General features: G+C 54.9%; 1 protein-coding gene across 1 annotated transcript; it reads right to left on the bottom strand.

The window, feature by feature from the left end:
- Nucleotides 1-201: 201 nt before the first annotated feature.
- LOC111162400 (paralemmin 3) lies at nucleotides 202-5894 on the bottom strand. Its single transcript, XM_022526798.1, has 7 exons — nucleotides 5850-5894; nucleotides 4724-4804; nucleotides 4029-4171; nucleotides 3811-3895; nucleotides 2160-2205; nucleotides 879-2048; nucleotides 202-716 (listed from the first exon to the last, which is right to left on the bottom strand). Exons 1-7 carry the CDS (start codon nucleotides 5892-5894, stop codon nucleotides 220-222), a joined length of 2067 nt encoding a protein of 688 aa, XP_022382506.1. The 3' UTR covers nucleotides 202-219.
- Between the last annotated feature and the right edge of the window lie 6926 nt (nucleotides 5895-12820).

The following is a 12820-nucleotide window of genomic DNA, read 5'->3' as shown; positions in this document are numbered from 1 at the left end:
TTTATTTTCAAGTATAAAGGCTTTGTCATAGAAGGAGGCCAGGGTCACAGGCAGTGGGAAGCGTCCAGAAGCCTGGGAGGAGGTGACGTGCGGGCCAGCTGGCTCCCAGGTGGCCTAGCCAGCCCGGTGGCGCCCTGTCTGCGCCGGGGACCCGCTGCTGGATGCCAAGAGGCCGAGGTAGCTGTGAGAGGAGCCGGACGTGGGGTGGAGGGCGTGGGCTCACATGACCGCACAACACTGGCACGTCTTTTGCTTAGGACCGCTTGCCTCTTCGCCCTCGGGAGGGGCAGACGGCTCTGGCTGCCGGGCAGGTGCATAGGTGGGCACAGGCCGGGCACTGGGGTTGGCCCGAGGCCCTTGCGCCCGAAGCAGTGGCTGGCACTCGGCAGGCTGCTCTGGGGCTGGGGTCTCTGCCAGGAGGGGGGTGGCGTCCCCCAAGGGGCCCTGGCCCTCAGCAGGGGTTTGGGGCCTTACAGATCCCTCCTCCAGGGAGCCTTCCTGCTTCTCCTGGGGCTGTGGATCTTCCTCTTCTGGCCTTGACTCTTCCTTGGCCCCCACGGGAGCCCCTGCCTCACTCACCTCCTCTGCCTGACATTCCTGTCCGCCCTCAGACTCTCTCTGCTCTTCCAGACTCAGATCTTCCTTGACCGCTTGGGTCTTCTCGGCTTCCAATGGCGCCTCACCTCCCCCTTTCTCAGCCTCCAGTGACTCCTCGCCTTCTTTCTCAGCCTCCAATGGCGCCTCACCTCCTGTTCTCTCTACCTTCAGTGACTCCTCACCTCCTCCTTTCTCACCCTCCAGTGGCGCCTCACCTCCCCCTTTCTCGGCCTCCAATCGCGCCTCACCTCCTGTTCTCTCTACCTTCGGTGACTCCTCGCCTTCCTTTCTTTCCAACGCCCCTGGTTCTTCAGTCACCTCTAGCTTTTGCTCATCTCCTTTCTGCTCTACTCCCAACGGTTCTTCATCTTCCTTCTCTGCCTCTGGCTCTTCTGCACTTTTCAGCTCTACTTGCAATGGCTCCTCGCCTCTTTCCCTCTCTGCCCTCAAAGGTCCCTCAACTGCCTCTCTTGCTACTGACAGCAGTTCCTCAGCTGCTTCCCTTTCTGTCCCCAGCTTGTCCTCACCCCCCGTCCTCTCTGCTTCCAAGGAGTCCTTGCTTCCTTCCCTGTCTGCCATCAGAGACATGTCTGCTCCTTCTCCTTCCTCCTCTATCCCTACCTTCTCCTCACTCCACTTCTTTCCTCCGCCCACTGGTTCCTCTGCTTGGCCGCTCCCTGCCTCCCTGGCTTCCTCCCCTGCCCCCCTCTCTGCACCCAGTGGACTCTCAGGTCCTCCCCCCTTTCCCCACATCCTGGGCCCTTCCAATCCCTCCACCCCCAGCTCCTCCCAGTCCTCGCTGAGGGTCACCCTCTCCACCCAAATGAAAGACCCCTCCTCTCCTCCAGAGCCCCCTGGCCCATCACCGTCAGGGCTGCCCCTGGGAACACCTCCTTCTCCAGGAGCTGCTCCTTCTAGTCTCACCTGAAGCCTCGGTGAGCTGGCCTGTGCAACCTTCAGGCCCCTACCCAGCTCCCCTGTGGCCTCTGAGTCTCCACTGTCTGGCCCTCCCACCCCCTCCCAGACCACCTCCACGATGCCCCTGTCCTCCTTCACCCAGGATGGGAGCTCTGGGCAGCTAGCTTCCTGCCTGTCCCCAGTGGCCTCCAGCACCATCTCCTCTACCTTAGCCTCTAGCTCTGGGCCCGTGGCCGCCGTGGCACAGTCCTCCGTGGCCCTCAACCCCTCCCATACCACCTTCACCACACCCCCTTTGGCCTCGTCCATGCCCCCCTTAGATGCTGCCAGCTCCTGACTAGGCTCCTGCTCTGGAGGGGGGCTGGGTCCAGGGCAGGGGCCATTGGCTTCTGAGGAGGCCCCTGCTGCCCCAGGGAACAGCCTCAGGGCTGACAGAGCCCTGACAGCCTCATCTCTGGCTTCTGAGGGGGACTCTGGAGATGTGTCCACTGGTCCAGCTGGTAGGGAGGCTCTCTTGTTCAGATCAGTGTGGTCTTGGGGAGTGAGAGGAGGAAAGGAGACAGGGGATGACAGAGTGAGATTCTGGCCCCCCAGATTCAGGCCCCTCTTCTTGGGACCCCCAGACCTGGAGTACAAGCACCCACCTGTGGGACCTGCCTCCACGGTAGGCTGGGAGAGAGGTCGGTGACCCTGCAGGGATGGCAGAGAGAAGGTCAGGCCAGCCCGTGTCTGCACCTCCAGCCTCCCTGCATGCGGGTACCCTCCCCTGCTCAAGCACCCTCAATGCACCCCCCACCCCGCCATCACGTTCAGGATCAAACCCTCAGCCTTCCTCACCTGGTCCAGGGCCTCACACACAGTAGGTGCTTATCAATACTGTGTCTGTGAGCCAATAGCTCTGTATTAGGGACCTACTCTGTCACCTACTGAGATTGCCATGGACAAGGGACACTTAAGCCTTTTGCTTTGGGGACTTACATTCCAGGGGGGGTGAGGTATAAACAAAAACACAAATAAATATGTAATGCCAGGGAGTGAGAAAGACTATGGCAGAAAAAAAATAAGAAGGAAGAGCGGCTCTTGAGGAAGTGACACTGAACAGAGAGAGACCCAAAGGGTAGGAGGAGCCAGCCTTGAGTCAAGAGGTACATAAGGGCATTCCAAGCAGAAGAGAAAGCAAGTGCAAAAGCCCTGGGGCTGCAATGAGCTACACAAGTTCAAGGACTAGAAAAGAGGCTCAGCATAGCTGGAGTGGGGCGGGGGTGGGAGGGACAGTGCAAAAGTATGAAAATGGGCTCAGGGAGGGGAGTGGAGGGGCAGCCAGGCCCCAGGGATCTCCTCATAGTTCTCCGATCTTATTCCCTTTCCAGCCTCCAGGCCTTTATGTGGGCTGTTTCCTCTGCCTGGAATTCCCTTTCCACTCTTGCGTGGTTCCCACTCAGATTCAATATATATGGCACTGCCTCCAGGAAGCCTTCCCTGAACCCCCAACCTCACTCAGGTGATTCCTCCATGCTCCTCCCCTGCCCAGGGCTTCCCCCCATCACAGACTTGGATGGTGAGCTCCCATGGGCCAGGAATCCTTCCTTGTGCCTCTCTGGCAAGGAACTCCCAGCCAATGCTTAAAACCCAACAAGTGCTGCTTCCCACATCTGTAAACAAGTCTGCTTCTCCCTCTGTGCCCTGAAACGGGCACCTGGGAGCTAAGCTAAGGCACCAGGGAGACCAGGGGTTGTGGCTCCTGCTCTTCCCTATGGCCGGGCACAAATGTTGGCAGATTTTTGGACTTCGGGGAGAACCCAGAGAGCCAGATTTTAATGTAAGGTTGTCAAAAGCCTGTGTGTTGCGTAGCATGCAGGCCATATCTTAATAAAAGTGCTGCTAAAACAAAAGCCCGTGTGGATGTCTCCGATCACAAGAGCATCTCATGGTGACCCACTTCCCACTCTGAGGCCACATTCCGTGAGCACTGACCCCCCCCCCCCCCGCTCTTTCCCACCACATTCCTCCTTCTGGCCATAAGAGCAATCCTATGGCAGAATTCTTCCTCGGGCCTGTTCCTGGTGCGAAGCCATGATCTTCTTGACCCACCCCCTCACCTCTGCCCACCCTGTGCTGCTGCTGTTCTCATTTTGGACATAGAGAAACTGAGGCTGGAGCAAGGAATGCGACTTGTCCAAGACCACAGAGCTGAGCAATAGCAGAGGACTCAGTGGTTAAACTGCTCTTGGAGAAATCGTGCTTTTGTCCCTGCTGGCTGCCTCCCCCCCACCCATTGGCTCCCCAGCCCCTCACCTGTCTGCGCCAGGTGGGCCTCCCTGAGGGCTTGTGCTGGGCACCTGTGGACGCACTCTGCAGCAGCTGCAGCTGGGACTGGAGTCTGAGGAAGAGAGGAGCTGCTGGAAGCCAGGACCCCAGGCTCAATGCCCCTCCCCCCCCCCGCCCCCCTTTGCCGCTTTCTTGGGGTGGACTTGGGGACCTGGCCTAGCCAGGCTGGCAGGGGCTTGACTCACGTGAACAAGCTGTCTTCTAAGTTCCGGATTCGGGCCTGAGCCTGGCCCTCGGGCGACTGGGGGTCTTTCGAGGTGGAGTCCTCCAGCCGCTCCGTCCCCTCAGCCGCCCCGTCCATTAGCCAGCGCTCCCGGAGAGACTTCCTCTGGGCATGGGAAGGTAGCTGTGCATAATGACTACCCCACCCCATGTCGGGTACCCTCCTAATCCCCAGGGCTGGGAAGATTTCTTATTGCCCAAAACCACCCGGAATGGGGCAGACATTTCTCCTTAGGGTGGGATATGATACATGCCTTCACTGTGCACCCCCAATATTGCCAGGTGGGACAGACACCCCCACTACCAGCCCATAGCTCTTCCAGCCTAGAACAAAACACCCCTCATCTCCCCACCCCTTCCAGCATGGGACAGGCGCCCCCAGAGGTGAAATCGCTTTTGGCCTCTCCCTATACCCAAGATGGGCAAACACCTTCACTGTTACCATCTGCCCCCAAAGGTGGTACAAATGTCCCCATCACCACCACCGCCACCTACCCTCCCAGGCTGAGGAAAAATGCCCCACCCCAAAGCTGGAACCCATGCCCCCAATTGCTACCCCAAATTGGACACAGGCTCCTATGATTCCCCCAAAACTGACTCTCAAAGGCTCCCCCACTTCATTGCCCAGGCTGGGCAGGCGCCCCTGCCCGCCCCCAACCTTGAGCCGCTCCACGCGGAGTTTCTCCTCTTCCAGCTCCCGGCGCGCGGCGCGGATCTCCTCCTGCAGCCGCCGCTTCTCCTGCGCACAGAGGACCGGGAGTTGCCCGCGGGCCCGGCGGGGCCGCCGCCTCCCTTTCCGCCTTCCCTCCGCCGCGGGGCTCGCGGGGGTTCCCGGGGCTCCCTGGGCTGAGAGCCGGGCGGGGCCGCGGAGCGCACGTCGGGGCCCCGGGCGGGGAGGGGGCTGCGGAGGCGCTGACTCAGCAGCGGATGGGGGCGGGGCGGCGGGGGCGGGGCCGGCCGCGCCCGGGATGCTGCGGAGGCCTCGCCCGCGCGGAATGGGGGGTCTGTGGAAGGGGGCGGGGACGGGGCCTTAGAATGGAGATCTCCAAGGGGGACCGGGCTGTGAGGGTCCGAGATACGCAGTTACAGAGAGAGGAGTTCGGAGAAATGGGGGTCCAGATATGGATATCAGAGGGAGGGGATTAGTGCGATGGGGGGTCCGGAGAGGTGCCGTCGTGAGTGTCCAGAGAGACTGGGGCGTAGAGATGGTGTCCGGAGAGATGGAAATGCAGAAATCGAGGGCTGAGAGATGGGAGTTAGTGGGATGGGGGTTCAGAAGGATGGGGTACAGATATGGGTGTCAGAAGGATGGGGGTTCAGAGAGACCGGGGTGTAGAGATGGGGTCCAGAAAGATGAGGTGCAGAAGGGGGAGATCAGAGACATAGGGATTAATAAGATGGGGGTTCACAGGGATGGGATCTAGAGAGATGAGGATCCAGAGATGAGGGTCTAAGAGATGGGGTTCAGACAGGTGTTTGGGAGACAGGGGTTCAAAATGGAGCATCGGATGTGGATTCTGGGAGTGTGGGGTACACAGCCTCACCATTCTGGGGGTGGTGGTGGCCAGATAGACGAACTAGGGAGCAGAGGGGCCTGAGGATTTAGGTGGGGTGCCCTGGGCAGGGCTGGAGCTGAGGGTGCCTTCCCGCCCTCCCCCGCCACGTACACACACTTCACAGCGTCAAGCCTGCTTCTGGGATTGAGAGAGTTGAGGAAGAGACCTGGGACAAGAGTAGGAGGGCCCAGGACGCCGGGTGGAGTGCGGTAGGAGGGCTTCACTTACAGCGATGACCTCTAGCCGCTGCCGGTAGAGGGAGCTCTCGGCCATGGGCCTGTGGGGAAAAGGCAGAGACTGTGGAGGGGGTCTCCCAGGGCCAGGCCCGCATGGCCACCTCCTGAATGCCCCTCTCTGAGCCAAGATCCCTGAGCTGCTTGGAAACCAACCGAAGCCCCGAAGCCCGGCATTTTCCTCTATTTCCCCTTTGCAACTGAAAGGCGTTGGGGGAGAGCTCAGGGGTTCTTTGGAGGGTGGGGGGAGAGCAGAGACCATGACAAGTTAAGCTAACGCTCTTCCTAGGCCTGACATCTCCTCTCTGAGCCTCAGTTTCCTCATCTGTAAAATAGGCTGGGATAGCTTGATTCTCACCTTGCAGAGAGGTGCCCTTGCAAGGAAATATCCATGCAGGAAAAAACAGGACATAGGGTTCCAAAAACAGTAGTGTCATTTATTATTAATAATGTTAGTAATTCCCGTGATTAATAATGTTTATGATTAATTATAAGAACCAGTCCCAGGCTGTCTTACAGACACTCAAATCCTGCCAGGCCCCTAACATGCTGTGTGTCTCTTTCCAATTCCACACCCTCCCCAGACCTCTCGGCTCCTACCCAAGATACCTTCAGCCCTGGGGGATGAGGGAATCTGGGGAGAAAAGTGTCCATCCCAAGGTGGACACATGCCATTGCCATGGTAACTCTGGAGCTACCTGCCAACTCCCCTCCCTGGGAGCAAAGGTTACCAGGTCATGTAGCCTAGCATTGGACTCTGAGCTGGGAGGAGGCAGAGGGGTCTTGGTATTTAAGGTTTAACCTGAGCTCACCCCATCACTGACCTCCATGCAGAACCCCACGATTCCTGCTTCCCAGCCTACAGAGCCACCCCTCCTGTGGGACAGTCGTTGTCACATGAACCTATACACAGATGTGCGTTAAGTGCCTGCCGTGTGAATGGGCTTCACGGGACAATATCTGGAAGGATCTATCTATTTACCTGGTGTCCCTGATATTTAGCCCTGGGAGGATGGCACAGGACAAGCCCTCAAACATTTATTAATTTGAGCACTAACTCTGTTGGGTGAGCATTAGCCGCATTGCCCAAACTCTGCTGGGGCCTCCCAAATCCTCCCTGGCCACACCATGAAGACATAACAATGCAGGGCTTACTACCTATAGTGCTCTAAGGGCTCTAGAGGGTTTCTGATAGACTCCCACAGTCACCTCTGCCTCTCCCTCCCTGTCCTGATCTTGAGACACTAGTCCACTCTTCGCTGAGTTGCTATTCTGAGAATAAAACCAGCCAACCATGATTAGCCAGCACGTACGGTGTGCCAGGTGCTGCTAAATGCTTTGCCTCTAGCAATTCATTTAATCTTCCCAGTGATCCTGGGAGGCAATAGTACCATTGTCCCTATTTTATGGATGGGGAAACTGAGGCTCCAAGAAGTGGTGAAAAGACTCATCTAAGATCACTGAGTCAGGCGATCAGAACTCAGGGGCCTGACACCCCACCCTGAGAGGGGTCTAGGCACCCTCTTCTTGGCAGCCACGAGGCCAGAGATCAGCCTGGGGGTTCCCGATTTCAGTTGACCTAGGGGGCTAATGTCATGCTTAATAGGGTATCCCAAAGGGAGCCCAGGCCTCCTGCTAATAAGTTTGCCCTTGGGGGAGGGCTAAACTTCCCTCCTCTGCTGTCCCATTCCCAAGATGTAATCTCCCTGCCTCTTCCTTGCTGGGGGGGGAGGTGTGTGGAGATCGGGTTCCCATTGCTAAGCAACCAGGTTTGTAGTTGGTGAATAATGCAACGGGGGGACCCAAAAGAGTGAGCAACCAAATTGGGGTCCCTGGGGGGAAACGCTTACCCAGAACTCTTTACAAACCTCTGGAGCCCCTCCCCCCTCTTACTTTAAAATGCCCTCAAACCTTGGATATTAAAATCCTCTGCGCACCCCGTTTGATAGTGTTTATCTCCAACTCTACAAGAACAGTGTTTGTGGCCGTGGCTTTTTGTCACCAGGAACAGCTGGTGGCCATTTCACTAAGGAACTAAGGTTCCGATTTTGCCATCATCTTTCCCAGTTTAGGAGCTGTTAACTTTTTCTGTTATATCTCAAGCAATTCTTCCCACCCAGGACACTGAGGGATGTTTCTCAAGGCAGAACATGGGAGTGAGGGACCCTGGTATTTCCCGCCACTGTCCCCCTCAGTGATAGCCCCACCCTCAGGCTGGACTTTGAGCTTGAAGACTGCCTGCAGAAAATCTCTGAAAAAAGGAGGTGGGGGTCCACATTTCCCACATGACTCTCTGCAGAGGGGGACATGAAGAGCCTGCGGGTTCGGCCGCCTCTCTCCATTCCCCCTAGGGCCCTTAGAGAGGCCAGGCTGGAGCTCTCACCTCCCCCCACCCCGCCGGAAAGGCCAGTGTCCTCCAGAGAACCCCTCTCAGACCCTGCCCACCAGCCACCCCCACCCCCGACCCCGGACACTTACATGGGTGTGGCTGGAGACCACATCTGGCTCTGCAGGGCCATCTCTGCCCAGAAGCCCACCTTCAGGTCTCCAGGAGCAGGACCCACCACCCGTTTGCCTGAAGGTCCCTGGATGCTGTGACTTGGCTGGTGGGAAGGGGGGGCTGCAGGAGGGCACTGGGAGAGCTGGTCCAGCTGGTTTGGGCCAGGAGGCAGGAAACACAAGCACGAGGCGTGAGGGGGGCTGGGGGCTGGCGGGCAGTTCTGGGGAGGTACTATCAGCTGTCCTGATAAATTATTTACCAGCCACTGGCCTCCTTGCTGCACTTGGCTGGCTCGTAGCAAACACCCTCTCACATGCATGGTGCAGGGTGTGGGTGAGAATGGGGAGTCACTTACCCCTCCAGAGGATGGCAACTGTCCCTGGCACCCCAGATGCCTTAAGTCCAGCTGCCCACCAAGGGTCACCAACGTGGCACATCACACATGTGGGATACTCTTATAAATGACTAATCGCCCCTTCTTGGACCCTGGCTCTGGGGTGGGGAGGGAGGGACTGATCCGGCTAAGGGTTTCTGGAGACCTGAGGCTGAGCACTATGGGAACCAGCAGGCCTGGCCCCTGGATAACTGTGGTTGACTTGCCCCAGGTTTCTAGGACGTGGTTTGCCCTTTGTGAAATGGGAGAATTAGACCAAGTGGCCTCCAGGACCCTGACACCCCTTAGGGGTTATAAGAGTTAGGGGTAGAGCAGTGGTGAGAAAGGTCCAGAACACTTCCTACACAAATCTTCAGGGTTCCTGTTCTATCTTACCTATCCTCTTCTTTTTTTTTTTTTTTAAGATTTTATTTATTTATTTGACAGAGAGAAATCACAAGTAAGCAGAGAGGCAGGCAGAGAGAGAGGAGGAAGCAGGCTCCCCGCTGAGCAGAAAGCCCGATGTGGGGCTCAAACCCAGGACCTGGGATCATGACCCAAGCGGAAGGCAGCGGCTTAACCCACTGAGCCACCCAGGCGCCCCTACCTATCCTCTTCTTAAAGGGCCAGCACCCCGTTTCTCAGGAAACAGCATGCCTCATTTACCCTTTTCCATTTGGGGAAATCATCTCCTACTTTCCAGACTCATTTCCCAGTCCTTCCCCCATCGCAATCCTGGTCCTGCGATACAATTTCTTTTTAAAAGATTTTATTAAATTATTTGACAGAGACGGACACAGCGGACACAGTGAGAGAGGGAATATAAGCAGGAGGCATGGGAGAGGGAGAAGCAGGCTTCCCGCTGAGCAGGGAGCCCAATGTGGGACTCAATCCCAGGACACAGGATTAGGATCACGACCTGAGCTGAAGGCAGATGCTCAACCGACTGAGCCACCCAAGCGTCCCAACTCAGCATAATGTTTTTAAGATCCCAGGAGCCCAAGGCAGATGCTTAACTGACTGAGCCACCCAGGTGCCCCCCTCTGCTGTGCAATTTGACATGAGCCTCAGTGAGAAAGGACCTTGCCCCAGCTTGGACCTTCCCCATGTGACAAAGGGAATGTGTCTACCTAACTCTCCCCTCCCTCTTTTACATCTTACGTGGGGTACTCAGACCCCAGAATTCCCTGTCCAGATGGTCCTGAGTTCATCAATAAGGCCTCTGCCTCTCGAATGCTGTCCATGCAGCCAGGGTGCACCTTACCCCTACCTCCAGCCTGACAAGTCATCAAGGGCAGCCATTGGCAGAGGGGTGAAGGTCAAGCTTAGACAGGGTGCACAGGGTCCCCAGGTGCAGGCACAAAGCTCTTTGCTATGCAGAAGAGAGTTGAAGGCATGAAGTCAAGGGGGCCAGACTGAGAGCTGGGGTTTCCCGGCGCCCCATGATCTAGTACAAGACTCCTAGGGATTCAAAATGTTTTCATTTGAACCTGGCCTTCTAAGTCATTCTGAAAGTACATTTGCCATGATAGGAGGAGAGAACACACTTTTTTAATTGGCTTTTAATTATGGTAAAATACATATGAAATTTACCATTAGTGGCATTTAGTACCCTCACGGTGCTGTGCAGTCATCCCTTCTGGGGCCAGAACATCTCCATCATCCTGGAAGGAGACCCCATGCCCATTCACGGTCTCTTCTGATTCCCCTTCCCCCATGCCCTGGCAACCACCAATCTGTCCCCGTAGATTTACCTATTCTGGACATTTCATATAAATGGAATCATATACTGTGTGGTATTTTGTATGTCTGATTTCTTTCACTCAGCACAATGCTTTTTTTTTTTTTTTTTAAGATTTATTTGAGTGGGGGGGGTAGCCAGAGAGAGCAGGAGCAGGGGGAGGGGCTGAGGGAGAGGGAGAAGCAGACTTCCCGCTGAGCAGGAAGCCCAATGTGGAACTCAATCCCAGGACACAGGATTGGGATCACGACCTGAGCTGAAGGCAGATGCTCAACCAACTGAGCCACCCAGGTGCCCCAACTCAGCATAATGTTTTTAAGATCCATCCACAATGTAGTATGTGTCAGTGTTTCATTCTTTTATGGCTGAATAATACTCTTTTTTTCTTTAAGATTTTATTTTTTTAAGTCATCTCTACACCCAACACAGGGCTTGAACTCACAAGCCTGAGATCAAGAGTTGCAAGCTTGGGACGCCTGGGTGACTCAGTCCGTTGGGCGTCTGCCTTTGGTTCGGTCGAGATCCCAGGGTCTTGGGATTGAGTCCCACATCCAGCTCCTTGTTTGGCAAGGAGCCTGCTTCTCCCTCTGTCTGCCTCTCCCCCTGCTTGTGCTCTCCCTCTCTCTGACAAATAAATAAATAAATAAATAAATAAATAATCACATGCTCTACTGAGTGAGTCAGGCACCCCTGAATAATATTCCATTTTGGGGAGCTACCCCCCATATTATCTATTCATTTGTTGATTGACATGTGGGTTGTTTCTGCCTTTTGGAAGAGAGAATGTATCTTAAAAAAAAAAAGATTTTATTTATTTATTTGACAGAGAGAGAGAGAGACAGTGAGAGAGGGAATACAAGCAGGGGGAGTGGGAGAGGGAGAGAAGCAGGCTTCCCGCTGAGCAAGGAGCCCAATGTGGGGCTCAATCCCAGGACCCTGGGATCATGACCTGAGCCAAAGGTAGATGCTTAATGACTAAGCCACGCAGGTGCCCCGAGAATGTATCTTTTATTTTTTATTTTTTTAAAATATTTTATTTATTTATTTGATAGTCAGAGATCACAAGCAGGCAGAGAGAGAGAGGAGGAAGCAGGCTCCCGGCTGAGCAGAGCCCGATGCGGGGCTCGATCTCAGAACCCTGGGATCTGACCTGAGCCGAAGGCAGAGGCTTTAACCCACTGAGCCACCCAGACGCCCTGAGAATGTATCTTTTAAAGAGATCTATTTATTTATTTGAGAGAGAGAGAGAGAGAGAGAGAATGCACACGAGTGGGAGGGGCAGAGGGGAGGGAGAGAGAATCCCAAGCAGTCTCCTCACTGAGCACAGAGGCCGAGGTGGGGCTTGATCTCACAACTCTGAAATCATGACCTGAGCCAAAATCAAGAGTTGGAGGTTCAACTGACCGCGCCACTCAGGTGCTCTGAGAATATACTTCATTTAATTGTTTGTAATTTAATGTTATAACTGTTAAATATTGAGATGTATGGTATGTGGACTTCCCTTTGTATTCTTGTCCCGTATTCCACAATGAAACAAGATTGTTCTATTTACCATTGTGTCTGTCTCCCAAACTCAACTGCACCTTCCAAATCTGATTTGTTTCTTTATTCCCAGCACTGGGGTAGACACCTTGTGCGTATCATTAAATAATTCTTAAGCAACTGTTTTGTATCAGCCACTGTTCTAGGCATGGGGTAGTTGGGTCTAGGGGTGACCAAACAGAAAATGCTGTAAGACAACTCACTTTCGGTGGTGGGGAGGAGAGAGATAATATACAAATAAAGGCAATTAATGATCATTGCTGTATAAGGTGAGTATAGAGTAGCAGGGTTAGGGGCGCCTGGGTGGCTCAATGGGTTAAAGCCTCTGCCTTCAGCTCAGGTCATGATCCCAGGGTCCTGAGATCAAGCCCCGCATTGGGCTCTCTGCTCAGCAGGGAGTCGGCTTCCTCCTCTCTCTCTCTCTCTCTACCTGCCTCTCCCCCTACTTGAGATCTCTGTCTGTCAAATAAATAATTAAAAAAAAAAAAAAAGAATAGCAGGGTTAGGGTTATGGAGAAGGGCTGTGTGTGATGCAGGCTGGGTGATCAGGGACAATTTGTCTAAAGAAGTGATATTTGAGTCGAGACCCACATAGCAGAAGCCGGCCATGTGATGAGCCATTCCAAGCAGAGAAAAAGGCAAGTAAGTGCAAAGGCCCTGAGGTAGGAGTGCACTTGGTGGGGGGGAGGTTTGAGGGAAGCACAAAGGCTGGAATGGAAGAGTGAGGGAGAGAGTGTCAGAAGATGAGATCTGAGAAGTGGGCAGGGCCTTCTGGGTCAGAGGAGAGAATTTGGATTTTTCTTCTGAGTG

Source organism: Enhydra lutris, unplaced genomic scaffold (genome assembly GCF_002288905.1).
Source record: "Enhydra lutris kenyoni isolate GAN:26980312 unplaced genomic scaffold, ASM228890v2 scaffoldscaffold92, whole genome shotgun sequence".
Taxonomy (NCBI): Eukaryota; Metazoa; Chordata; class Mammalia; order Carnivora; family Mustelidae; genus Enhydra; species Enhydra lutris.
This window is presented reverse-complemented; position numbering and strand designations above follow the sequence as displayed.

Coding starts and splice junctions, on each gene's coding strand:
- LOC111162400 (XM_022526798.1), bottom strand. CDS start 5,894: ATGGCCGAGAGCTCCCTCTACCGGCAGCGGCTAGAGGTCATCGCT. Junction 3,896..4,028: donor TTAGAAGACAGCTTGTTCAC/GTGAGTCAAGCC, acceptor TCTCTTCCTCAG/ACTCCAGTCCCAGCTGCAGC. Junction 2,049..2,159: donor CGTGGAGGCAGGTCCCACAG/GTGGGTGCTTGT, acceptor TCACTCCCCAAG/ACCACACTGATCTGAACAAG.